The sequence below is a fragment of the Cetorhinus maximus genome, chromosome 21 (assembly GCF_964194155.1).
Source record: "Cetorhinus maximus chromosome 21, sCetMax3.hap1.1, whole genome shotgun sequence".
NCBI lineage: Eukaryota > Metazoa > Chordata > Chondrichthyes > Lamniformes > Cetorhinidae > Cetorhinus > Cetorhinus maximus.
Window position 1 is genome coordinate 43,700,023 of NC_135899.1, and position 26,382 is coordinate 43,726,404.

The following is a 26,382-nucleotide window of genomic DNA, read 5'->3' on the forward strand; positions in this document are numbered from 1 at the left end:
GCGACCAAGGGACTTGTGAAACTGAGGAACTAAAATAAATTAGTAAAGAGGTAGTACTTGAAATGTTAACTGGATTGAAGGTTGATAAATCCCCAGATCAGATGAGCTTCATCCCAGAGTGTTGAAGAAGGTGGCTCAGGAGATAATGGATACATTGATGGTTTTCTTTCAAAATTTTTTAGGTTCTGGAAAGGTTTTTGCGGATTGGAAAGTATCAAAAGTAACCCCACTATTTAAGGAGGGAGGAAGAGGGGGAATGGAGAAGTACAGATCTGTTAGGTTGACGTCAGTAGTAGGGAAAATGTTGTAATATACGATAAAGGATATGATAACTGGACATTTAGAAAAAGGTAAAATTGGGCAGATTTATGGATTTATGAAAGGGAAATCATGTTTGACAAACTTGGAGTTTTTTTGAGGATATTACTTGTATCATTGATAAAGGAGAACAAGTGGATGTTTGTGTATTTGGATTTTCGGAAGGCTTTTGATAAGATCCCACACAGGAGGTTAGTAAATAAAATTAGAGCGCATGGGATTGGGGAAAACATACTAGTATGGGTTGAGAATTGGTTAACAAACAGAAAGTGGAGAATAGGAATAAATGGGTCATTCTCAGGATGGCAGGCTGTTACTAGTCCAATACCACACGATTCAGTGCTAGGTCCACAGATGTTCACAATCTATATAAATGATTTGGATGTGGGGACCGCTTGTAATATTTCCAAATTTGCTCATGGGTGGGAATGTAAGTTTGTGAGGAGGATGCGGAGAGGCTTCAAGAGGACTTGGATGGGCTGAGTGAATGGGCTAGAACATGGCAGATGGAATATAATGCGAATAAGTGTGAAGCTACTTACTTTGGCAGAAAAAACAGAAAGGCAGAATATTACTTAAATATCAAGAGTTTGGGAAGTGCGGGTGCCCAAAGGAACCTTGTTCATGAGTCACTAATAGTTATCAGGCAGGTACAATTAGGAAGGTGAACGGTACTTCATCGTTGGCCTTCATCGCAAGGGGATTTGAGTACAGGAGTAATGATGTCTTGCTGCAATTGTGTAGAGCCTTGGTGGGACTTCACCTGGAGTATTGTGCACAGTTTTGGTCTCGTTATCTAAGGAGGGATATGCTTGCCATAGAGGGAATGCAATGGAGGTTCACCAGATTAATCCCTGGGATGGCGGGGTTGTCTTATGAGGAGAGATTGGGGAGACTGGGTCTGTACTCTCTAGAGTTTCAAAGAATGAGGGGCGGCCTCACTGAAACTTACAAAATTCTTACAGGGCATGATAGGGTGGATGTAGATGTTTCCCCTGGCTAACAAATCTAAAACCAGGAGACATAATCTCGGAATAAGGGGCAGACCTGAGATGAAGAGGAATTCCTTCACTTAGAGGGTGGTGAATCTTTGGAATTCTCTACCCCAGAGGACTGTGGAAGCTCAATCATTGAGCATGTTCAAAACAAAATTTGATAAATTTCTGGAGACTAATGACATCAAGGGATCTGGAAATAGCGTGGGAACGTGGTGTTGAGGTAGATGATCAGCCATGATCTAATTGAATGGCAGAGCAGGCTCGACAGGCCGAATGGCCTACTCTTGTTTCTATAAACAAAGAGAATATGCCATAAATCTTTTGTACATCATTGGTTAGGCCTCAGCGAGGGTATTGTGGGCAACTCGTGCATACATCAGGAAAGATGTAAATGCCTTAGAAACAGTATGGAGAAGTTTGCCAGGATTTTACTAGAGAGGTGCAGCTTCAGTCATGAGTAGAGGTAGGAAAGCTTAGGACTGTTCTCCTTGGAACAGAGAGGTTAAGAGGTGACTGAATAGAGGTTTGCAGATGATGGGAGGTTTTGATGAGAATGGACAGGGAAAAACTATTCCCTCTGGTCAATGAATTTGAAACCATTAGCAAAACAACTAGAGGGGAGATGACGAGAAATATTTTTGCTTAGAGAGCTGTCTGGATCTGGAACACTAACTGAAAAGATGATGGAAGCTGATTCCATAAATAATTTCACAAGGGAGTTTGGACAAGTGCTTGAGATGAGGAACTTGCAGGTTTACAGACGAAAAGTGGGAGTGAGAGACTGAGCACATCTGCTCTTTCAAAGAAACAATACAAGCACGACAGGTCGAACAGCCTCCTTCTGTACTGCACATTTCTATGATTCTAAATGAACCCCTTTTATAATCAAGGAGGAACAGCATTCTTAAGCACAGACAGACAATCTGTTGCGTCTAATCACCATTTGGCCTATGGCACGGTGACTGCTCACTATAACAAAACCTTTATCCTGTGATTCTTATATCAAATTAACATCCCTCAACCTGCCACAACTCAAATCGCAGCACACTGTGGGGCACAGATGTTAAGGAGGTTGTGCCATTCACCCCAGTAACTGCCATCACAGTTCAAGTTTACCAATAAAACTCTGCTAAGATTATCAGTGGATATACATAGCACTAGAGAGAGTATGATAGGCAGGAGAGAATTGTAAATAGAAGCATGCTTTTCCCTGGGATGGATGTAAATTTTCACATCTGTATGGAAGTTTACAGATTTCAGCCCTGTTATTAGGGCAAAAGGGGGAAAAATGATCAAACAAATCATTCTAGAATAACGTATATGTTTGTTAGTTTATTTAACATTTGGTAAATGCAATATACGTTTCCATTATCCGCCTAAATTTTTGAGGGAATGGGGGACCAGCAGGAGTCAGGTCTAGGAGAACAGTGCACATACATTTTGTTCCTCTGGGAGAGATCACTCATTTCTACCTAGTGTTTTATAGCCTTGTTTTGAGTTTCTTCAGTTAATTCAGAATGTCTGCTTCAGTTATAGCCCAAGAATAACTGCAAATGTGGGGACTGATTATAAAGTGCTTGGTTATAAAATATTTTCAGATGATATCTTTTTGTATGAATTTTAGCAGCGTTAATGATTGGGGATTTTAAAATCAAGCAATGTTTCCCGTGGTTTTCTCCATGCCTCAAGACCGTGGATGGAGTGAATGCACAATAATGTATAGGGATGGGAGAGGTATAATTACCAAAGCCATTAAAGAAGGTGCCTGGAAAATACTTCATTAGGATCTGTTTCAAGGTACTGCAGAAGTGCCACTTCCAATCAACCCAGGCAATGGGAATAATTAATAATTGCCAGCTTTTAGGAAGGAGATTTCTTCACAGCTACTTGCTTATCATGACAAGCCATGGTCAGAGGGCCCTCGGTCTGACTGGAACACTGGAATCTTTTGCAAGTTCTTTAGTGCACTTGCTCTCACCATTTAACTTCACATCTCATGCGGAGACAGATTTCCATGGAGCTAACGTGCCTGCGCTACACTTATCGAGGACTCGTCAAGGATTAAGATTTCAAATGCTTGTGACATTTCATTAATTTGTAAATACCTCAGTCATCACAGAGGTTAAGTGCTGCTTTGTCCTTCATCTTCAGAAATTTATATTAAAATAAAAGTGATTTGCAGATAAATCAACCATGTATGGTCTGGTATTTTGATTTCAATGGTGTTGGTCGTGCCTCAGTTGGTAGCGCTCTCACTTCTGAGTCCGAGTTCAAGCTCCACTCCATTGAATGTATAATCTAGACCATCACTCCAGTGCAATACGGAGAACTGTACTGTCAGAGGTGCTGACATTTAGACAAGGTGTTAAACCGAGACCAGTCTTCCCAATTGGGTGATTATTTGCTGAAGAGTATGGGAGTTTCTCTCGGTGTTCAGGCCAAGTTCTCTCAATGTTAAGGCTAAGTTGTAGTTAATGGGAATGATAGTTCTGCCTATGAAAACACCATGCGCTTTGTGGTGAACCATTATTAGTAGTTAATGGTCATGAAGGCAATGATGAGGCAGTTCTGTCAAACTCTGTCAGCACTCAGTTTTAAGTTCTATCCCAGATATAGTCCAGGAAGGGAGCATATTTTCATTGTATAAAAGGAGTAACTGGTGAAAGAATTGCCAGAATTCTGGGTTACATAGATATATAGACTTGGGCATCAAGACATTGGGATTGATATTAACCACCGAACAATGGTCAGGAGAGGGCTAAAAAACTTAAATTGGAGAATATGTCTCCCCTCTCATTTTTACAGCTGCAGATTTTGAGCTGTATATCTTGGAAAGGTGCAACACTATGTTATAATGTTTAAGTCAGGCTGTTGAGAGCCTGATTTCAATTTACAAGTTGCTGCATGTTTTCCCAGGGATTGGGAGGCAGTGGATGGGAGGCAGGAATGCCAGCTCCAGAAGGCAAGTGACTTTACAGAGCATTCTTTATGAGCCTGTTGGAGCAAGATTGCCCCAACCTGCCATTAAGCAAGCATTCAGCAAACTCCAATCGCTTCGGCGATCAGCCAACCATGGCCCACACCACCAAGTCCCAATCTCTTCTGATTGCGGGTCTCCAGTTGCGGCCTCAGGCTTTCCTGCCCAGGAATCACTAGTCTCTCAATCTGGCCGGCACTGAAGAATAAAATGATAACGGGTTTCTCCTTTGAGCCTATGCTCACTCCCTGAAAACATCAGGGCCAGAGCATTTCTCTCTAACCTGAAATTTGGTCATTTACCTTGAGTAGGTACTTGGGGAGTCTGTGACCCATAAAGTGATAGAATGGAGTCCTTCGAAAGTTGCTTTTTTCCAGAATCCTCTAGTTTCAGGTTGGGTTCAGCAAAGAGGTTCAAGTTTTCAGCTCCTTCCTGTGGAGTGGAAGCCAAAGCCTGAGAAACGAAACGTTAACACAATGAAGCTTTTAATCACACTTATTGAAGACTTTCCTCTACATGTTACTGTCAGTGACAGAATTACTTTGCTTACATTCAAACTCCCTATCTTAGCTATGTGGGCAAAAGCATTCACTAGAATGGGTGGAACACTGTCACTTGTCACATCGATAACACAAGGCACTGCATCCCTGTCACTTACACGCACAAATACACGCAGGCTCACACATACACACACACAAAAACACCTCCAGTGGCATTTTATTTTTCTATTCTTTTGCTGATGTGGGCGCCACTGGCAAGGCCAGCATTTGTTGCCCATCTCTAATTGTTCTCAAAAAGGTGATGGTGAGCCGCCTTCTTGAACTGCAGCAGTCCATATGGTGTAGGTGTGCCCACTGTGCTGTTAGGGAGGGAGTTTCATGATTTTGACAGTGAAGGAATGGCAATATACTTCCGGTCAGTATGATATGTGGCTTGGAGAGGAACTTGCTGGTGGTGGTGTTCCCATGCATCTGCTGCCCTTGTTTTAATAGCTGGTAGAGGTCATGAGTAAAAATGGAACGTTGAAATAAAGAAGTTGTTGGAGATAAATAGAGATATCTGGCCAAAGCATCTATTAGTTTTTCCTTTTTCAGACACTGGGATTCCCCAAACAGCTCCAGCATTTTGTTTTTAAATTCAGCGACCTCTACACCTCCTGCCTTCAGTAATCTCCTCACCCACGTTCCCAACAAACTTGAGCTTGTTAACTGCCAACATTAATGAAGGGGCTGTTTTATGTAACAAGGGATCTAGATAAAATCTAAGGGCACTGGAAGATTGAACAATGGAGTGATGCATCTCCGTTGTGGCTGAGTCGCTCCCACATGCTGGCCCAGAACCCCTAATTGCAAGTCCTGAATCAATCTGCAATTTGTCCAACAAATATCATCCAGTATACAAGGATGTAGCACCCAGTTTTGTATTTGCAAAATCTTAATACACACCGTGTTTGGGAAAGGGCTGGAATCAGGCAGCGAGTTGGACACCATGGGTCCAAAGAGATCCAGGTCCCTGGCCGGTGCTGTGTTTAGATTACAGGTCCCATTGGAGGCAGGAGCTACTGCAGGAGCATCTTGGAAAAAACATAAGAGGATTCAGAATACCAGCTTCTGGACTGAAATGCCTTGACAGGGCAAATTTTACTCAAGCAAAACCACAGAACAAAGTTCATACAAGGCACAAAAGAGAGAGCATTAGCTAGCTTGGAATTAAAAGAAAACATGGACAGGTACACAGATATCATTGTGCAAATTAAAGCAAGGCAAGCTCATAATTTTACAAAATGTACCAATCTACCAGATTGACCTTGACACTGTTCTGAACAGTTATGGTTTCCAGGCATCAGTCCAGGCTCAGTTGGTAGCATTCTCGCCTCAGTCAGGAGGTTGTGGGTTCAAATCCCACTCCAGGACTTGAACGCCACAATCAAGGCTGAAACTCCAGTGCAGTACTGAGAAAGTGCTACATTATCGTAAGTGTCATCTTTTGGATGAGGCATTAAACTGTCCTCTCAGGTTGGAGTGAAAGATCTCATGGAATTATTCCCCTGGCTATATTTAATTCTCAACCATCATCACAAAAACAGATTATCTGGTCACTATCACACTGCTGGAGTTTGCTGTGTGCAAATTGCCTGCCATGTTTGCTACATTATAAAAGTGGCTAGACTTCAAAAGTATTTAATTGGGTGGAAAGCACTTTGAGACATCTGGTGGTTGTGAAAGGTGCTATATAAAAACAAATCTTTCTTTCTAGTTTCCCTTTAAGTTAACCTAACCAGGTGATGATCGAGCATTTGGTGTGCCTGTGGTGTCATGTCTATTGTGTATCCCACTTCCCTTAAACGAACAGTATAAGTTTCTATGTTGAAACGCTAAGTATAGTATTTTGGCTCTTAGAACTTTGCACTAACTTCTTGAAAATGTGTAATAAATGCAGGGGAAAATAAAGAGACACAGAGCTTAGCGTGGCCAGCACCAGGACTGACTAGAGAAAGAGGCCAGAAACCAGGTTGCAGTATATTATTGTCCTAACAATATTTAGCATGAGCATTAACCAGTTGGCAACACTGTACATTGGCTGCAACTAATTCCCCCCAGAAGTGCAATTTGCTCATCTGTACAGGACCTGTTTAAACATAGGGCAGCTTGTTCGATCAGGATGAGGTAAATAATAAACAGGGAATAGGCCTAGATGCAGCTAATTACTCTGACAGGTCACTGAAGTAACAGCAATAGCAATGAGGATGCTTCCTCTCGACCAATGAAAACAGAATGTAAACAAAATGTAGTTACAAAAAAAGCTTCAGAATGGAACTTAAATTAAGCCCTCAGCACCTCTTCTGACATATTATTAGCACTTCATTTACCCTGATCCTTCAAAAAGCTCATCACTGTCCCCGGTCTCATTTCAGAACTCTCAGACTACACACTCAGCAGCAATACACTTCAGTCTCCTTGAGCCTCGAGCTCTCCAATGAAGGGAATTAAACAAGGGTCCTCAGTTTTAAGGGTGGTTTTGAGATTTAAAGAGCCATAAAGAACTGCCTTGAAACTGTACTTTGCTCAGGATCATTACTTGAAGGTGACAGCAGCAAATTAAGGAACAATATGGCTGGGAACATGAAAGGGTGACATAGACAATGGCTGCTGTACAACCACAAGAAACATAAGTGTTGAGAGACTCGGGATACTTGTCCTTACCTAGTCCCAGCAGGTCAATAGTAGGGCCAGCAGGTACTGAAGGGCTCGTTTTCAATTGCTGCTGTTCATCTTTCTTTGGTGGCTTAATGGGGAAAAAAAAAATTCAAAGCAGTTCACTACATCTCACCAGATAAGATTCATACAGCAAAATCTGAAAGGCCTCATGAAGGGAGCTGGACTTGTTAACCCTGAACAGATAAACTAGTCAAAATAACTAGTTCTGAAAAACGGTCATCAAACTCTTATTTTTCTCTCTCCACAGATGCTGCCAGACCTGCTGAGTATCCCCACCATTTTCTATTTTTATGCCAAATAACTAGCTTCAGAGCTAGGGGAATAAGTGCAGTGATCGGAAGCTGCACATTTGTTCCAATAATTGCTAGCGGCCTGAGTTACTTAACTGTACCAGTGATGTTTGCCATGGACACCCGAGAGAGATAAATCTACTGTGAAATACTCCCCTTTACAACAGTTTCAAATTTCTTCTCCTGGTCTTATCATTTTATTTCCAGTTACAGGGTTATATTTTAGAACTCTTTACCCAAAGGTTCCCAAATTTTGCTGTAACTATCCATTGGGCCTCCAGAATGGTTTTACACCAGATCCACAGTCCTTTCAGTGAAGACACTCTTTCCGACTTGAGAGTAAAACCTAGTTGCTGCACTTGCAGTTCGATCATCCTAACTCGTTCAGTTACTCCCCTCAGTCGGAGCCAGGGGTACAGACAAACCATACACTCACCACTTTAACTTTTTCAAAAATAACTGGTGCAGTTTTGCTCTCCTTTTCTTCACTCTCTTTCTTCCATTTGTTATTTTCTTTCTAGAAGAGAAAAACTGCAAGTTTAAGCAGACTTGGGGGGAGTGGGGAACAAAAACTCTGTCAGAACGACGAATCCCATGAGACAAGAGGGCTTTGGATAACAGGTGTCAAGGCAGGCAGCATCCCAGCAGAAATTTTCCTTGATGCACATCTTCATCAATCTTGTGGAATCCAAAAATTTCAATTACTGTAACTTTAAGGCCTCATACACATCAGAAATGCATCTAAACGTCCCCACAACTCTAAAGGCATCAGGGTAAAGCTTCGTTCTGAGTGCAACAAACATAAGCACATTTTAGAGCTAAAAAGAGGGTAAGGAAGAACGGCCATTCGCGGCTGTGCCAGGACTTGCTGTTCACAAGCCCTGTACAATAATGCAGTCCCAAAGACAAGATTGTGAATGGTTCTTTTTGTATGAAACTATAACAGCGTAAAATGTGAACTTTCTATAAAGCAACTGGACTGACATGAAAATAAATACATCAATAAATATAGTCAAGGGATTCTTATGCAACTGTCATAATCATAGAATTGCTTACAGAACAGGAGGCCATTTGGCCCATCAAGTTCATGGCTCTCTGCAGAGCAATCCCCATAGCTTTCCAAGTTTATTTCCTTCAAATGTCCATCCAATTTCCCTTTGAAATCATTGATCATCACAGCTTTCACCACCCTCACAGATAGTGTTCCAGGTCATTTACCACTCTCTAGGTAAAAATGTTTTTTCACACAGTCCCTCTGCATCGCTTGTCCAAAACCTTAAATCTGTGTCCCCCAGTCCTTGTACTATTTCCTAAAGGAAACAGTTTTTCCTTGTCTACCGTATCCAAAACTGTCATAATTTTGTACACCTCTATCAAATCTGCCCCCAATCTCTAGGCCCCAAGGTGAATAAACCCAGCTTCTCCAACCTAACCTTGCAGCTAAAATGCCTCATCCTTCGAACCATTCTGGTAAACCTCCTCTGCGCCCTCTCAAGGGCTCTCACATCCTTCTTAAAATGTGGTGACCAGAACTGAACGCAATAATCTAGCTGGATAAAAGTTCAGCATAACTTCCCTGCTTTTGTGCTCAACGCCTATTTGTGAAGCCCAAGATCCCAAATACTTTGCTAACTACTCTCAATATGGCCTGCCACCTTCATAGATCTATGCGCCTTGGCACTTCTATCCCTGAACACTATTTAGAAGTGTGCCATTAAATCTATATTACCTGTCGCTATCCCTTGCACCAAAATGCATCACCTCATACCTCCCTGTATTAAATTACATCTATCACACATCTGCCCATTCTGTTAGCCTATTGGTAATATGAGGGTGATAAATTTATTTACTTGAAGTTAATAAGATGAACACTATTTATTGTGCAGCAATTACACTCAATACATGGAGCACATCTCGCAACCTTCTGTCAAAATCCTTCTAGCATTTACGTAACCCAAAACCCTGCCCCTGCCACTTACAACCATGTAACCTCCAATTGATCTGCACAGCCTGCTTTCCAAAGCATGGTTTTAAACAGCATTGTATAACCAACATTGTAGCTCAACTTAGCAACGCATGCAGGTGGATTCATCTGAACAGCATGAAATGTGGAGGCTTCAGAGTCACATAAAGGAGGAAATGAACCCAGAAGTGTCTTTATAGAATTTGCAGGTCGAGAAAAGGAAGATAACAATCTGTTAAAAAAAACCTCTCTCTATTATACATTCATATATATATATATATATATATATATATGAGATGTTCATGAGTTCTGTAGGCTGCAGAAAGACAGATAGGCCCAGCTGAGTCCTGTGCAGGGCCTGAGAAGTGCACGAAAGAGTTGGATATTCTGACTGAGCCTTCAATTCTAACCCAACACGCTTATGATTTCCAGAATTTCCATGACAGTTGCTGAGGGAAGAGTCACTCACCCTGAATGCAGCGATATCAATACTTCTATCGAAATACTTCTTCTTTTCATATTTGTCTCTTATGAAGCCCTCCACAGCTCTGAGTAACAAGTTGAAGGCATAATTAAGAGATAAGTGGATTTCGAATTCCCTAGGCAATATACTGACCTAGTTCCACACCATAAGGGAAGCAAGAGAGGGTGCTGAAATAATCCAGTATGAGTTTGCCACAGGATTCCCTGAACTGAGCTACCGATCCATACCCTTGTCCAAAACCACAACCACTTACTTCCACCTTTGTAATATTGCCCATCTGTGCCCTTGATTCAGCCTATTAGCTGCTGAAATCCTTCATCCATAACTTTGTTGGCTCGAAACTAAACTATTCTAATACTTTCCAAGCCACCCTCCCATCTTTCATTCTCCATAGACTTGAGCTCATCCAAAACCCTAACTCATACTAAGGCTCAATGTTGATTCTTTTCATGCTCTAATTACAGTGATGTGAAGGGCACTGGGGCATTTTATTACATGAAGGGCACAAATTGTTATTATTGCTGATAGAGTGAGGGGAAGGGAAGGTGACCTCACCTTTTTCTGTGTGTCCAATAGCTGTCTCACAAAACCATTGCCACTGGCAGAGAGTTTGGGGGCTAGTGACCTGTCCACTCTAAAAGTTATAAAGCAGGAGGATGTTAAAAAAAAAATCTAACATTACCAACTGCCTTTTTATAATTCGCCGTCCACAGTGAGGAATCTAAACAAAATATTTTCCACTATGTATCAATAAATACTAAGTGACTAAGTCACTGTGGTGGTGTACATAACAATGCATTGATTAAGCAAGGCTAAGAACATAAGAAATAGGAGGAGTAGGCCATTCAGCCCTTCGAACCCACTCCGTCATTCAATAAGATCATGGCTGATCGAATTGTGGCCTTAGCTCCACCTTCCTACCTGCCCCCATAACCCTCGGCTCCCTTGTCAATCAAAAATCTGTCTAACTGAGCCTTGAATGTATTCAATGGCCCAGCCTCCACTGACTGCTGTGGAAGAGAATTCCAAAGATCAATGACCCTCAGAGAAAAAAAATCCTCATCTCCATCTTAAATGGAAGTTGCCTTATTTTGAAACCATACCCCCTAGTTCTAGATTCCCCCACGAGAGGAAATATCCTCTCAGGATCCACCCTTTCAAGCTCCCTCAGAATCTTATATGTTTCAATAAGATCACCTCTCATTCCTCTAAACTTCATTGAGTATAGGCCCAACCTGCTCAACCATTCCTCAGAAAGCAACCCTTTCACCCCAGGAATCAGCCTAGTGAAGCTTCTCCAAACCGTTTCCAATGTAAAGTATACCTCTCTTTAAGTAGGGTGATCAAAATTGTACACAGTACTTTAGGTGCAGTCTCACCAATGCCCTGGTACAGTTGTTGCAAGACTTCACTACTTTTCTATTCCATCCCTCTTGCAATAAAGGCCAACATTCCATTTGTCTCCCTAATTATTTCCTATACCTGTATGCCAACTTTTTGTGATTCATGTACAAGGACACCCAGATCCCGTTGTACAGTCTCTGTACAGTCTGCAGTCTCTCTGAACTTCTGTTTGTAGAAAATAGCTCCTTGGACTCAGAGTCCCAGCATAAGCTTTGAAAAGGATACTGGTCTATTTGTGGCCGCTTGAAGTTAGCGGGGAGGTGGGCTTCGTACAATTTCCTGGCCTTTGGGTTTCCCATTTCTTGAATGCACTATTGTAGACAAAAGCACAAGAATTCAAGGAGTTACCAGAACATTACATCAGCTCCATCATTAACACTAGAGTACCCACAGGATCGACACTCTGATGCAATTTTGAAATCAAACTCCAACTAAACCCATCCTAAAAAATACATCCCAGAACCTTTCAAAACTCTTCCAATTCCGCCAGGAACTATGGACCAGTCAGCAGATAGACTAATGAAAGGAGCTCACTCAATCAGGAAGCAGAGTCAGCATCGTGCTGATCCCAGCGCGAGGTGGGGGCGGGGGCGCCGTGCTGATCCCAGCGCGAGGTGGGGGAGGGGCGCCATGCTGATCCCAGCGGGAGGCGGGATCCGGCACCCTGCTGATCCCACCACGCTGTGCCATGCTGATCCCAGCATTCTTTCCCAATATGGGCGAGAAATTTTCTTACAAAGCTCTTGGCACTCGCTTCTTGCCCAGTTTCAGCACTGAGAAAATTATGACAGTGCCACACACATCACTCCCAATTGAGGAGTTCTGAAGAAGAGGCGTACAAACTTGAAACATTAACTCTGTTTCTCTCTCCACAGATGCTGCCAGAGCTGCTGAGTTTTTCCAGCATTTTCTGTTCTTATTTCAAATTTCCAGCATCTGCAGTATTTTGCCTTTATTATATTGAGGAGAGGCATAGACCAGCCGTGGATCAACTTTAATCTTAGCTCTTGTTATTCCCCTTGAATGGAAGCCTACCTCAAGATATTCAACTTGTTCCATTGAATTCAGACCTGATAAAGTCAGTAGAGTTCAAAACAGTGGTTCGACCCTTCAAGAATGTGCACTGAGCTACTGTCAGCAACAGTGCCGGAGATAAAATAGTTCCACATTTGCTTGGGGGCGGGAGGGATTAGTCTGGTGGCTGCTGGATGTGGGCGGAGAAAGAGCAGTGGTTGCTTCATGTGTTCCACTGTCTGTAGGAAATGGGATATCTTAGTAACTGCTGTTGAACAGAACCCACCCAAATCATCACAAGGCTTCACTTCTCATTTATTATCTAGAAACTCATTTCTGTAGAAGAGAAGCACTCCTTCATCGATCAGATAATGTGTTTCATTGATTTTGGTTCAGCACACTGGGAGAACTCTCCGCGTCTTTTAGTTCCATGAGATGTTTTCGATCTGAATTGAGCCTTAACTTTAACGTACCATACAAGAAACAGCACACACAATGGCACACCATGGCTCAGCACTGCACTCAAGAACCAGCCTATAGTGTTTCAGTCCTGGAATGGGACTTGAAACCACAACTTTCCAAATCAGAGTGAGTATGTGATTAAAGCGAAGACAGTTGCTGCCTTATCTATACCAACTACCCACCACCCTGCTCTACCCCAGGCCCTACTCTGCCCCCCACATGATGTAAGCTCCTGTGATTCACTGTGCCCCACCCTGCACCGCTCTCCCTGTCCTTCCCCACTCCCCCCGCCATCCTGTGCCACCCTCTCCCCACTCCACACCACCCTGTGCCGCCCCCTCCCACATCACCCTGTGCCACCCCCTCCCCCCACACCACCCTGTGCCGCCCCACTCTCCCCACACCACCCTGTGCCGCCCCCTCCCACATCACCCTGTGCCGCTCCCCTCCCCCCACACCACCCTGTGCTGCCCCCTCCCACATCACCCTGTGCCGTCCCCTCCCACATCACCCTGTGCCGCCCCCCTCCCCCCACACCACCCTGTGCCGCCCCCTCCCACATCACCCTGTGCCGCCCCCCTCCCCCCACACCACCCTGCGCCGCCCCCTCCCACATCACCCTGTGCTGCCCCCTCCTCCCCCCCACATCACCCTGCGCTGCCCTCCCCCCAATCCCCCACAATAACCATGTCACCCTCCCCCTGCACTGCTCAAAGTGTACAGTACCTGTATCTGTTCTGGTGTCCATTGGTCCAGATTGACGGATTTCACTTTGGAGATGTGGACTCCAAGGTTTCTGTGAATACCAGCACAGCGAATGCACACAAACACTCCCAGGTTCCACGAAGCCCATCTTGGTCCTATAGAAGGAACAGAGAAAGTCTGAAAAACTTCAGGTCAAAAACAGCCAGTGCAAATGATGGCAAAAATCCAAGGGGTCAGGGGAACAAATTACTCTAACATAAAAATAGGAAATACCAGAAATTTACTGGCCTGAGTATAATAATAATATATAATATATATATCACCTATATATAGGACCTCGCAAACATCAATCTCCCATACATCTGATTGATGAAAACCCACAAGCTGGTTGAAACTATCTCTGCTGCACCTCACTTACATCTCCATGATGTGCTGTTCAATCCACCTAATGCCCGCCTTCCATCTACATGCCCCATATGGAGCACCCTTCCTGAGCAAGATCTACCAGCAGACAGATTTTAAATCAAGGAATGGGAAACATGGGAAGTTACAAAAGTTCCTTGTGACAAACCCCATCTATCGAATGGTAGGCTTTGAATTACCACAGCGAGAGTGGTCCTTGCTAAACAGGTTCAGCATGGGCCAGGACCCCTGTGCAGCCAACCTCCATCACTATGGCCTCAGTACAAACTCCTCGTGCACTTGTGGAGAGACACAAACAATGTTGCATGTTATTGAGGAGTGTGCCCCTTACAGATTAAGTGGTGGACTAATAACTTTAAACTCAGCAAATGAGGAGGCTATCACTTGTTTTCAGAGATTTGCATTCACTATATAAACAATCCTGGTCTGAAGAAGAGGTTCTTTGCTTAGAGAAGTTAGGAGAAGTTGTACAATGCTGATTTAGTGGAGTGGACTTCAGTGGGAATCCTCATAGTGAGAGATTTCATATTCTAGTATATCAGGATCAATGTCAGCCACGTACCCTCTCCTCTTACCCTGTGCCCATTGTGTACCCATCTCCTGAGTCTATCCCAGCTGCGTACTCTATCCTCCTAGGTGTGTACTCAGAACATTCTGTCCTAGCAAATATGCCTGACACTTCTGTGACTTTAGTCTAATTGGTCACCATCCAGTACTGGCCTCTTGAACATCCGCCATTTTAACTATGCCACCATTGGCAGACATGCCTCTGGCTGTCTAAGGACTCCGTCAAACTGACCTCTTTGAGCAAGCCTTTGGTCTAATATCTCCTTCTGAGCCAAATTTTGTTTGATAAAGCTCCCGTGAAGTGCCATGGGATGTTTTACTTCATTAAAGGTGCTAATAAAATGCAAGCTGTTTTCACCGTACAATAAGGAAAATGGGATTGACATGATTTGCTGAAAAGATGAACCTGTGTTTTGTCCTCACAGCATCCCTCAAACAAAGTCATGTGGCAGACCAAGCTAAAGCAGGCAGCACCAACAATGGCCAGTGTGTGCACAACACACATGCGCACAATCACAACTACACATCCATGCATGTGTGTGCAAGCACAGAGTCACTCCATTCACTTAGATTAATTTGAAATTGGTACATATGTGCACAATGGCACTCATCAGCAACTATTCCCACAACTTCCAGGGAGAAGCTTTCACGCATCTCCTCTCCATTCCTGTGGTTGCTGAAGCCTCAAAAAATCCAGCTGTTGGTGAGTTTCTCTGCAACATGCCGTGGCCTCTTTAAATAGAAATCATTCCTCATACAATATGGCCGTCATCCCACCCATCCCCCTAATTGGTCAGAACCTGGAGGCGGCTGTTAATTGGTTGCCTTCCAGAAAGAGCAACTGGAAGACCCGCATTTGAGTTGCTGAAATAAAAATGATCCTGATGCTCCACTAAAGCAGTAAGCTTCTGCTCATTGTCTCTGCACTGCTATGCATCCATTAGTTTTCTTTGGGCGTGGATTGTGACTGAGAAATAGGAACATTTCTCACAGACAACAAAAAATTATAATTACATAGTGCCTTTAACATAATGAAATGTCACAAGTGTACTAGTCAGGGCTATATTTTGAATTCTAGTCTGTGTGGCAGATCTCAGCCTGAACATTGGGTTAGACATTACAAATAGCATCAGAATCCTGGGCTAAAAGAAAATTAGGTAGTACTATACTCCCTCCCCAATGTTACACAGTGAGACACCTGTACCCACCAGTATTGTATCCCCTTAGTGTCAGACAAGTGACAGACCTGTACCCATCAGTACTGTACCCCACTGTTTTACAGTAAGAGACCTATCCCCACCAGTACTGTACCCCAGTATTATACAGTGACAGACCTGCACCTACAAATACTGTATAATACTGGGATACAGTACTGGTGGGGAGAGATCTGTCACTATATAACACAGGGGTACACTACTGGTGGGGAGAGGTCTGTCCTGTATGACACAGGGGTGCAGTACTGGTGGGCACAGGGCTGTCACTGTAAAACACAGGGGTACAGTACTGGTGGGGAGAGGTCTGTCACTATATAGTACAGGGGTACAGTACTGGTGGGGAGAGGTCTGTCACTATATAGCACAGAGGTACAGTACTGGTGGGGAGAGGTCTGTCACTGTATAACACTGGGGTACAGTACTGGTGGGGAGAGGTCTGTCACTGTATAACACTGGGGTACAGTACTGGTGGGGAGAGGTCTGTCACTGTATAACACTGGGGTACAGTACTGGTGGAGACGGGTCTGTTATTATCTCACACTGGAGTACAATACTGGTGGGCGCAGGTCTGTCACTGTATAACATTTTTGGGGGGGGGTGGGGATAAGGGGGGGTATAGTACTACCTAATTTTCTTTTAGCCCAGGGTGCTGATGCCAACTGTAACATCTAACCTAATGCCCTGGTTGAGATCTGCCATACAGACCAGAAATCAAAATAAAAAGTACACTTAGTGGTATTCAACTTAATGCTCTGAACAGCAGGGGCAAATAGAGGACAAGGCACTTCCACAAATATACTGCCTGACTCATGCTGAATCTGTACCAAGGTAGGTGATAATTGGTTTTACCAGAGGTGACTCACAATCTATGTATGAGGGAGATCCTGATAAGTACCGCACAAAATTACAGCAAACATCAGATGCAGCACGAATATAGGAACCTGATGAAAATGAGAACCTGAACTAATCGTGAAAGGCACATTCCCAGGATGGTGATTCTGAGATACAGATAGAGAGATTGTCATGACCCTACAAAGCAGGCAGCTTAGTTAGCTTGACCTCGCTGGCTGATAACTGTCCAAGAGCAATCAGTTATTGTCAGGTGGAGTCAGGAAGAGTACTTTGCTTTGGATGATGTACTGAGAGAACATTTGGATCCTCAACTCAACAATGGTGATCTGAAAGGACACTTGGGGTTAAACAGCAACAGAGGGTTTTGCCCTCAATGGAGTCAGATCTTCATCCCTTTAACATAGGCCAGTCATGAATCCTCTATAATGTTGTCTCAGGGGTCAGGACAGACTAACAGCACTGTACTCTTTGGGACATTCACAGGCTTCTCCTTCAGAAACACATTCTGAAACCTATTGTATTCTGTTTGAGAGGAACAGGTTGAGAAAGCCAAGACAAGGAATAAAGTACAGACCAGGAAGGGCGGAAGGTGCTAGGTCTGAGGAAGGGCAGGAGGTGCCTTCAGAGTGAGCAGAGATACTGCCTACCCAGGGAGTCTCACTCCACTCTGATGTCAATTAGTCTCCGACATCTGATTCCAGTAGGATCCGTGCAAAATTAAACCACTTCACACCAATGTCACAACTGCAGTGTCATACACCCTCAGTCTCCTGCTTTTTAATTAATTCTTTGCAAGAACTTTCAAAGTCCCTCAGTCCTTCATCCCTCCTACAATCCTGCAAAACTCAAGCTCAGTGTTGCACTTTGCAATTCACTTCGTCATTTCTTCTTTGTTCTGGGCCGAGGTGTTCTGGTGCTCCCCTAATAAATACTGCCACCTCAAAAAACTTTCACTTCCTCAATTTTGGTTTCAGTTTAAATGGCTTCCTCCTGCAAGGCTTGAAAAAGTCAATGATTTGCATAACTACACCGAATCAATGATTGAAAACCCAGTGGCTACAATTAGTGACAGGCCAATTTTCAAACACACCAAAACAAAATCTGCGATCAACGAATTTACACCACAACCCCATAAACTGAACTTCCAGAAAACTGCTAAACCAAGTATCACACATCTCCATGGTGCTAATCCACCTCCCTGTAAGTGGAGCAACTGAAGTAAATATTCTTACAAAGGAGCCTACAATATTCTGAAGAAAGGTCACTGACCTTAAATGGTTTCTCTCTCCACAGAAGCTGCCTGATCTGAATATTTCCAGCATTTTGTTTCAGCTTTTTGGCACCTGCAGTTTTTTGCCTTTCTTCTACAATGCGCAGCATTTAAAGAGTATAAATTAATTTAGGTTATGCATATAAAAACAAGGTGTTGGAAATACTCAACAGTTCTGGCAGCAACTGTAGAGATAGAGTTAACGTTTTGAGTTGAATATGAATCTTCTTCAGAACCGAAGTGAAAGCCTTCAACCAACATCACTAAGACAGATTGCCTGGACATTATCACATTGCTTTTTTGGGAACTTGCTGTGGCTATTTTCTTTGTTATAGCAGTGGCCACACTTCAACTGCAGTGAAGATTGTAAAGCGTTTTGGGATGTCTGAGGGACATTATATATATGCATCTCTGTCTTTCTTAAACTAGTCAGCAGCCAATTAGAATATAGAAACTCAGCCCCTTTTGGAAAGGAGGAAATCTTGTCCTCTGGGATCTTCAGACTCACATCTTGACTATACTTTAAAGCACCAATTCTGTATTCAATACTTGTGTCCGAGTGGTACGCACAATACCTCGGATAAAGTTTCAAGTAACTCGCACCTCCTGACCATCTACAAGGCACAAGTCAGGAGTGCGATGGAATACTCCCCACTTGCCCAGATGAGTGCAGCTCCCACAACACTCAAGAAACTGGACACAATCCAGGACAAAGTAACCCGCTTGATTGGCATCCCTTCCAACAAATTTAACATTCACTTCCTCCATCATCAGTACACTAGAGCAGCAGTGTGTACTATCTACAAGATGCACTGCAGCAACTTGCCAAGGCTGCTTTGGCAGCACCTTCTAAAGCCGTGACCTCTATCACCCACCTGCAAGTTCCACTCCAAGGCAAACACCATCCTGACCAGGAAATGTATTGCTGTTCCTTCACTGTCGCTGGGTCAAAATCCTGGAACTCCCTCCCTAACAGCACTTTGGGTGTACCTATACCACAAGGACTGCAGCGGTTCAAGATGACAGCTCACCACCACCTTCTCAAAGATAATTAGGGACGCTGCCAAAATCCCAAGTTCATCAAAGTCACACCGCCAATTCTTACCCCACCCAATGACTGCAAACTAACTGCAGATTTTTTGCAACCAGATTGCAGTGGGTTTGGAGCGAGGTGTAAAATGTGAGAGCTATCAAGCTGCCAGAAGGCACACTCACTCGGGTCCAGTAAGAGGTCTAATCAGGCAACAAGTGCTCAATCCCAGTTCAGAAAAGATTCACCGTCTCACTTACAGTCATTACTCTCATTAGAAAGAAACATAAGACAACACAATCTCACTCACAACACAAAAGGATTTTCCATTACTCTCAAATAACTGCTCAACGTCCTGTGACATCGCTGAGATAACTTTTAAAATACTGTAGATAGGATGTTTCCCCTGGCTGGTGAGTCTAGAACCAGGGGACAGAGTCTCAGAATAAGGCGCAGGCCATTTAAGACTGAGATGAAGTGGGATTCCTTCACTCAGACGGTGGTGAATCTCTACCCCAGAGGAGTGTGGAAGCTCAATCATTGGACATGTACAAGACAGAGACTGATAGATTTCTGGATACTAATGACATCAAAGGATATGGGGATAGTAGAGAAAAATGGCGTAGAGGTTGATGATCAGCCATGATCTGTTTGAATGGCAGAGCAGGCTCGACAGGCCAAATGGTCTACTCCTGCTCCTATTTCTTATGTTCCTATGTATCTCTCTCCCTGCTTGCTTCCCATTTGGATTCTTCCAGTTCTCGTTCTCACTTTAATGATGTAACTCTGTCACTTTGCTACACAGCACCAGTTAGCACATTTAAAGAGTATTGAATTGGCTGTGAAGTGCTTTGGGAAGCTCCAAGGATGTAAAAGGCACTATATAAAAGCAACTCTTTCTCTTTACGCAAGTCTCTCCTCACCTGACTGGTCTCTCTTCTGTTGTGCATGGAGTCTGCATGGCTGTCAAACATGTGGTTTTCATCCATGACATGACTATTGTCAATTACGTTAAGGGAAACAGGTGACGGGTATTTGAACACGTAACTAGGGGATAGCTGGGACACTGGGTGGAGGTGAGGGGTGTTGATACTAAACAAAGTCAATAAACTCTCTCAGGAAGGAAAGGCTTTGTGTCTTAGTTTTGACTTTACCAACCGGTGTGGATCCGATTAACAACTATCACATAAAAACAGAAAGCTGATCAGTTCTGATGAAAGACCATCAATATAAAGCATTGGTTTAGTTCCTCCCTCCACAGATATTGCCTGGCCTGCTCAGTATTTCCAGCACTTTGTTTTTATTTCAGATTTCTAGTATCCACAGAATTTTGTTTTTCAAAGACTATCACACGTGGTTTCCACATATGATTCAATTTGTATCTTTACACTTTTTTTTTAAAGTCATGAGTTATATAGCAAAATGGCAGCCATGTTGGATATAGGTACTAGGCTCCTTGGGTCAGAGGGGAAGAGCCTGACCAGGAGCTGTTATAACAGATGTGGATAAGAGAAGAACATGGCCAGTGATTGGGCTGCAGGGAAATCTAAGGCAGAGAGGGATTTAGGAATAGAGTGAAAAGGGGACTCTAATCTTGGGGAGGGAGAGTGGGGCTGTGTAAGGAGACAGTATGGCTCAAGAGCTTGCCTTTCAGTGCAGGCCTGAGCCTGGATGTGTTAGTGCCTCACTAGGACTAAGATGGGGAGTTTACACTGAGAATGGCCATGCATGAGAACACTAACCTGGGATTAAGAGTAGAGAGCCAAGGAGCATTGCATAGGGATCCAAAGCAAAGAGTTATACAGAACCGCTGAGCTTTTAAAACACTGCAAGGAATGGAGCCACTGGAGCCCCAGTACTCAGGTTAGGCCTCGCTGAAATGCAGTGGAACTGGAACACAGACAGGGAGCAGAGCAGAATCCAGGCAAACTAGATCACATACTCAGGGTGGAGTGGGTGAGAGAGCATGCAGACCAGAAACCTTTTTCCCACCAGCCCATGGTGTCACGATTTCACGGATGAATTGGTATCAGTGCTCGACTATATATAGCCTTTCATGACCTCAGAAACCACTTTGCAGTCAACAAAGTATGTTTGAAGCGCAGTCGTGGTTGTAATGTGAGGAAATATAGTAGTCAATTATTGCACAGCAAGATCCCAAACAATCTCTTTTTTAGTGTTGCTGGTTGAGGGAATTGAGCTGGATTCCAGGGACGACTCCCCTACTCTTCAAAATAGTGCATAGACTGCCATCTGAGGGGGCAGATGGAACGTCAGTTTAATGTCTCATCTAAAAGATGCCAACTTCCAAAGTGTAACTTGCTCATCCTCAACATCACCCATCTCATCAGTTTCACCAAAACCACTGTTCAACTTTTATTTCAAAATATTAGCTGAACAGTAAGCTTTTGTTCTTTGCATTGATATTAAAGCAGAGGTTCCATTAGTCTTCGCTGCTTCTCCTAGGATGTCTGCATAAGACAAATGTATTAAAGCTAATTTTTGTACATCATTACGGAACCCTCAAAGGCCACCAGTTACCAAATTATAAAATAGTATGCCTCATGTTCTACTTCATCTTTGGTTACAATACCTCAATGTACGAACGCACTGTGGCCTGACATGGTCTTGATTCCAAATGTCAAACCTGTCAGCTAGTTCATTCTGCTCCCCTTCTAGAATGAAAGGATCAGAATTACAAAGCAGTAAGTTCAGTCACTCAGTATAGAACTAGTGTTGGTGTGGGTGCGGGGAAAGGGGAGGCACATGCCCTAGATTTAGGTTTGCAGAGTTTACTGCTGTATTTTCATAACCTCAGTACCACTGGACTAAACTGAAGGATAAGAAAAAACACTAATAACCTATGCTTTCACACATTTCTTTATCGCTTGGTTTTTTAGAGCTCTCCCTCAATGATGAATGCAGAAAGATTATGAAATGCTTATGCTCCTGCTCTGTTTATATTTTTAACCTGTTTTGCAAGCTGTGCAGTGCGAAGTCAAACCATGTGTCAACTTTGGCCTCAGCCTGTGCTAGCATTTCATATACCACAGTTTAATAAGGAAGGGCATGCTATCTTACTGTGAGGAAACAGCTACAGGAAATCACACAGGACAACAGTAAAATCACAAGAACACAACATATCTACAACAGCTCAGAATGCAGAAGGAGATAATATCTGCACATCACAGGAAGAGCAGTGTGTCAGCTAGGGAACCAAGTGTCAACTCACAACTCACACAGATAAGATACGTGAGAACAGCCCACATTCCTGATCAGGTATTTTTTTTTTAATAGGTTTTGTTGCAACAATAACTTATATAGCACCTTTAATGTAATAAAACACCCCTAGGCGCTTCACAAGACTGTTATGAAACAAAGAATTATTTCTGAAGAAAATGGCAGCAAAATATTAGACCTGAAGGCAGCGCACTGTCAGCCTATTCAACCATGGCACCATCAGAGCCCAGTCTGATGCTGTCCTCATGTGAAGGGTGGCCACTTGGGCAAGGCTTTGGGAGGCAGGTGGCAGTAAGGAACTGTATCCAGGAAGGAAGCAGCACCTTGAGGATGGGAGACAGGCAAATTGAATAAAAATTCTTAACCCTTTGAATCTGCCAACACAGCTGTAACAGAGGCAGCAGAAATACATTTCAGATGAATGTTTGCATTATTTGTTAAATCAGTGCTGTTATGTGAATGCTCTTTTCTTCCAGCTTCAATTGCTTGTTGGGTAAGAGCATCAGGAACATGCAGCGAAGGCGGGTAAATGGAATTGAAGTGCAGATCAGTCATAATCTAGATAACAGAATGGCGGACTAAGCTAGAGGGGCCGAATAACCTACTTCTGGTCACACGTTCTTGGAAGCTGAGAAACCTCCATCATGTCAATGAACAAGGAAAGGAGTCAACCTTAATAATCTCCACAAATTCCATGTTCTACTTCTCCAACTGTGCAGCTGATAACCTTTTCTCTGACCATTCTGAATGGTGAGAAATTAATGGGAGACCAAGTCCTGCCTATGTGCAATTCTGGCACCTTCTCTCTGGATGGTACTGGTTCCTGAAGGTCTTTGGTTCACAAATGTACCATGATACAGAGGTCATTCTCCACACAAACACCTACATGGGCTGAAAACAGCCAACCTAAATCTTTACCCACTGAAGCACAACATGCAGCATTTTCAGAGGGCTCACTGGAGTGTGAATCTTGGCTGATCTTGCTCTGTCCTGACCCCAGGACATAGACTCTAGTAGTAACATATATGTTGCTTCCTTGGTTAAAAGCCGTTAACCTGGCCCAGCCCAGGACCTGAACTAGATATAGTTATTCCATTACCAGCAAAGCTCCAACAGAAGGACCCAGCTAGAGAATAGCAGGCTTTTAGTTCCTCACATTCTTATTTTTAAGTGGGAGAAGAACACACCACTAGAATTCTAAATGAGTACAGATATAAACATCAAAGGGAAAGTACAGCAGCTACCTACACTAACCACCGAACACAAAGTACATGGCCAATTGATCGATAAACACAGATAGCTCACTGAACAACATTAAGTCAAACCCAAACCTCCCTGTCGCTTGCCATTTTAACACTCCACCCTGTTCTCTTGCCCACATGTCTGTCCTTGGCTTGCTGCATTGTTCCAGTGAAGCCCAACGCAAACTGGAGGAACAGCACCTCATCTTCCGACTAGACACTTTACAGCCTTCCGGGCTGAATACTGATTTCAACAACTTTAGATCTTAAACTCCCTCCCCCCATCCCCACCCTATTTCTTCCCCCTCCCTTTTGTTTTTTTCAATAATTTATATAGATTTTTCTTTTCCCACCTATTTCCATTATTTTTAAATCTACAACTAATACCTTGTCAGTCTTTCCACCCCACCCCCACTAGAGCTGTACCTTGAGTGTCCTGCCATCCATTCTTAATTAGCACTTTTCTTAGATAATATCACCACCTTCAACACCTCTTTGATCCTTTTGTCTGTGACATCTTTTGATTATCTGCTCCTATCACTGCTTGCTTGTCCCTACAACCACCCCACCCTCAACCTCTCTCCCCCCGCCCCCCACATTAAACCAGCTTATATTTCACCCCTCTCCTAACAGTTCTGTTGAAGGGTCATGTGGACTTGAAACGTCAACTCTTTTCTTCTCCACCGATGCTGCCAGACCTGCTGAGTTTTTCCAGGTAATTCTGTTTTTGTGTAGGTGATCCAGAGCTTGGTCAAAGAGAAAGGTTTTAAGTAGAGTCTTACAGCAAGACAGAGAAGTTTAGGGGGAAACTTCCAGGGCCTATTGGACCTGGGTGGCTGCCAATGGCGGAGTGGTGGGAGTGAGGGATGCACAAGGCAGATTTGGAGGAAATCAGAACCCTCAGAGTCTGGAGGAGGGTGCAGAGAAAGGGAGGAGCAAGGCCATGGGGGGATTTGAACACGAGGATGAGAATTTTAAAACAGAGGCATTGCTTAACTGGGAGCCAATGTAATTTAGTGAGCACAGGGGTGATGAGTGAACCCAGGGCTTGGTACGAGTTATGATGTTTTGAAATTTACGGTATTCTGAAGTACCTATATCTCTTTATGTTATAGGATGTCTTCACTCCAGTAAGTGCAATTCTGTTACAAAGGAACCAAAACCTTCTGGGCCCATTGAAAATAAAAATGTGATGTGCTTCCATCGTTGTTGGTCTGTACAGGTTATACACCTCTCTGTCTCTTAATCGCCCCCCCAAACCAGGGATTGCTAACGCAACATTTCAACAATGGATTAACTTTTCCATGGAATAATGTCAATAGTTTGAAGGATATCACATGATTCAGTATCACGTTGTCCTTCACTAAACATTCAAGCTTCAGTGAGGTGGGAAGAGTTTCTTATACAGCAACAGAAACATGCTCAAATAAACCAAGAATACCAAAATCCTCACAACTGAGCTATTCAGGAACTCACCTCCAGCTTCAGCCTGTGTGAGCTTGTTTATATGATGGGTAAACTACTTTGCTTTACGTTCTCTTTAATCTTCTTTGTGAAAACTTTTCTTACGCATTACCAAGCAGCACTGTGCAATGATTGTGCAAGTTTGCAAGACCTGCACAATCATTGCATAGTGCTGCTTGGTAGTGCATAAGAAAAGTTTTCACAAAGAAGATTAAAGAGAACACAAAGCAAAATAGTTTACCCATCATATAAACAAGCTCACACAGGACTTAGTGCAATAGTGTTGGGGGAACTTGGATTTTACAGTGTCCTTTGTGTAGACATGTATCTCAGAGCATTCACAGTGCTGAACTAGAGATGGTGAAGTAGAAAGGGGTAGGGTGAAGAAAATTTTAAATGCAGCTGGAGATTTAAGAGTTTGAAAAGAAGGGAGGGTGGTAGCAATGGGAAGGTGACCAAGTGAATAAGGAGAGTGACTGAATAAGTGGGCTGTGCAGAGATCAGAGTGCAAGCTGGAGCTTACAGTCAAAGAGAAAGGCTCAGATGAAGAAGGTGGAGTCCTTGAAGACCTGAACAAGAGCCAGTGGAATCTGGCAAGGGTGGAGCAATGAAAGTGTGGGGTTGGTGAGAGAGGGGGCACAGGCAAAATATTCAAGATTAATCTACACATGTAATAAATGGAGAGGAATTGATTCTGGAGATGGCAAAGAGATGGATAGCGGGGCTTGCAGCAGGAGAAAAGAGATGGGGTAGTCATGGACACTGCTGCAGAGATTGGGGGGTGGGGAGACAGATACAGCAGGAAGGACAATGCAGAATCAGGTAGAAAGCTGAGGTCAATAATGGAGTTGGGTCAGTCGGAAGTTGTTAGCACACGGCCTGGGGTGGTGGGGTGGGGCCCCTGAGGGTGCTGGAAGGTATTAGGAAAAATGGCTTTGGGTGTAATGATACTGGAATTACAGTTTGTCCATGTCAATACTGGATAGGTGACTGGAAAATATCCGGATAGTTTCTGAGTCAGAGGAAGTGAGCCAGAGAAGTGGCCACAATGTACTGGGTGATATTTGCTGCTGATGTGTACAGCCAGTGTCTATCCACTCCTGACAGGCTGAACTGCATTCTCTAGTATCTCTGGCTCATCGTCATAATTTACAAAAGAGGATTCCGCAGGAGGCAAAAAAAATTGGATGCTTTCAATATGTGGTCGATTGCAACACCTTCAGCTAAAACCACAAGGGTCTCTGGAGA

At 43.5% G+C, this 26,382-nt stretch overlaps 1 protein-coding gene across 1 annotated transcript in view; it reads right to left on the bottom strand.

Moving 5' to 3' along the window:
- Positions 1-26,382, bottom strand: part of LOC144695860 (stromal membrane-associated protein 2-like) — a 49,334-nt gene that overhangs the window by 13,919 nt on the left and 9,033 nt on the right. Inside the window, exons 2-8 of the mRNA XM_078566897.1 lie at positions 13,855-13,988; positions 11,878-11,963; positions 10,234-10,312; positions 8,238-8,318; positions 7,497-7,578; positions 5,739-5,866; positions 4,596-4,746 (exon numbers count right to left, since the gene is read on the bottom strand). Of these exons, the coding sequence (XP_078423023.1) occupies positions 4,596-4,746; positions 5,739-5,866; positions 7,497-7,578; positions 8,238-8,318; positions 10,234-10,312; positions 11,878-11,963; positions 13,855-13,988 (741 nt within the window). The remainder of the gene's footprint in view (positions 1-4,595; positions 4,747-5,738; positions 5,867-7,496; positions 7,579-8,237; positions 8,319-10,233; positions 10,313-11,877; positions 11,964-13,854; positions 13,989-26,382) is intronic.